General features: G+C 40.6%; 1 protein-coding gene across 1 annotated transcript in view; it reads left to right on the forward strand.

Annotated features, from left to right (window-relative positions):
* Window positions 1-484: 484 nt before the first annotated feature.
* LOC140919143 (uncharacterized) overlaps window positions 485-1,873 on the forward strand; it is a gene marked incomplete at its 3' end in the record, with an annotated part of 2,713 nt that continues 1,324 nt past the window's right edge. The window contains exon 1 of the mRNA XM_073364704.1: window positions 485-1,819. Coding sequence (XP_073220805.1) covers window positions 485-1,819 — 1,335 coding nt within the window. The remainder of the gene's footprint in view (window positions 1,820-1,873) is intronic.

The following is a 1,873-nucleotide window of genomic DNA, read 5'->3' on the forward strand; positions in this document are numbered from 1 at the left end:
TAATACAAAGAGATTAGGGTTCATTGATCCTAATCCACATTCAGTTCAATTACGCTATTTGTTTCTAATTGATATCGGTATTAACACTGGTATCAGAGCACCGATCCTGGTGCCCTGAATTCCACGCTTGGAGTTGCTGCGTATGAGGACGAGAAGCATGGCGAGAGCCAATGACGATTGGGAACAGGAACGTGAAGAGATGAAAACTCGACTTGAGTTTGCAGAAGCTCTGGCGAAGAAACATGAGGATCAAATCGCTGATTTGTTGATGAAATTTGGCTCGAATCGTGAACAGGGTAGTCCGTTTCAGGAAGGAACGGGAAGTAATGGAGGTCATAGTGAAGAAGTTCATCGTAGGGAGAAATGGCGGAAATTGGAGATTCCAATTTTTGCGGGGGAAGATGCTTTTGGATGGACACACAGATTGGAATGATACTTTTTGTTAAAGGAGGTAACCGAGGAAGAAAAGATGCAAGCTACAGTCATGGCTCTAGAAGGAAAAGCGTTGAGTTGGTACCATTGGTGGGAGAAATGGCGGAAATTGGAGATTCCAATTTTTGCGGGAGAAGATGCTTTTGGATGGACACACAGATTGGAACGATACTTTTTGTTAAAGGAGGTAACCGAGGAAGAAAAGATGCAAGCTACAGTCATGGCTCTAGAAGGAAAAGCGTTGAGTTGGTACCATTGGTGGGAGAAATGCAACCCTAACCCTAATTGGGAAGGTTTTAAGATTGCTGTGGTACGTAGATTCCAACCTTCAATGGTTCAGAATCCTTTTGAGCAATTGTTATCCTTGAAACAAACAGGCACCGTAGACGAGTATGTCGAGGATTTTGAAAAATACGTGGGAGCCATGAGAACCATTGATCAAGAATTTGTGAGAGGAATATTCTTGAATGGACTCAAACAGGAGCTACAAGCTGAGGTAAAATTGTATGAGCTTAACTCCTTATCAGAAATGATTCAAAAAGTTATATTGATTGAACAAAAGAACATGTTAGTCAATATGAAAAATGGTTATAGTTATGCTTCTAGAACTAACGGCAATTCACGTAGCATGCCCTATTCTAAAACTATAACCCTAGAATCAAAGTTGAGTTCAGATCAGAAAAGCAGTACCATGAGTGGGACTGGCCAGAGTCAAAGTGTGGAAAGTGTTAAAAACAGAGGAGGGGAGTTTAAACATTTAACCAGTGCTGAAGTCAGAGAGAAAAGAGAAAAAGGGTTATGTTTTAGATGTGATGAACCTTATAATAGAGAACATCGATGTAAAAACAGACAATTTAAGATGATCATTATGGAAGAAGAGGAGGAAGAAGGAGTAGAAGAAGGGGAGGAACCCCTTCAGTCTTTTAGATCTTTGCATCTATCATTGTGTTCCATGTCTGGATTCACTACGACTAGATCTTGGAAAGTGGAGGGATTGTTAGAAGGTGTAGCAGTGGTCATCCTAATTGATTGTGGTGCTTCCCACAATTTCATAGCTACTGAGTTGGTGGAAAGACTGCACTTAACAGTTATGGAAACCTCTCCTTACATGGTAGAAGTAGGAGATGGACATAAAGTAAGATGCAAGGGAAAGTGTGCACAGTTAAAATTTCAGATGCAGAACTTAGAAGCAATCCAAGACTTTTATTTGTTCACACTCAAGGGGGTTGACATGGTGTTAGGTTTGGATTGGCTAGCAGGGTTGGGAGAAATTAAAGCAGATTTTGGAAAGCTGGAACTAACTCTGAAACAAGGAGAAAAGTTCATCAGAATAGCTGGAAATCCAGCCTTAACTAAAACTGAACTCCCTTTTGGAGCACTGATGCAAGTTTTAAAAGAAGAAGGTGAGGGATTATTAATTCAATGTGAAAGAACCAAGACG

Source organism: Cicer arietinum, unplaced genomic scaffold (assembly GCF_000331145.2).
Source record: "Cicer arietinum cultivar CDC Frontier isolate Library 1 unplaced genomic scaffold, Cicar.CDCFrontier_v2.0 Ca_scaffold_3154_v2.0, whole genome shotgun sequence".
NCBI classification, from domain to species: domain Eukaryota; kingdom Viridiplantae; phylum Streptophyta; class Magnoliopsida; order Fabales; family Fabaceae; genus Cicer; species Cicer arietinum.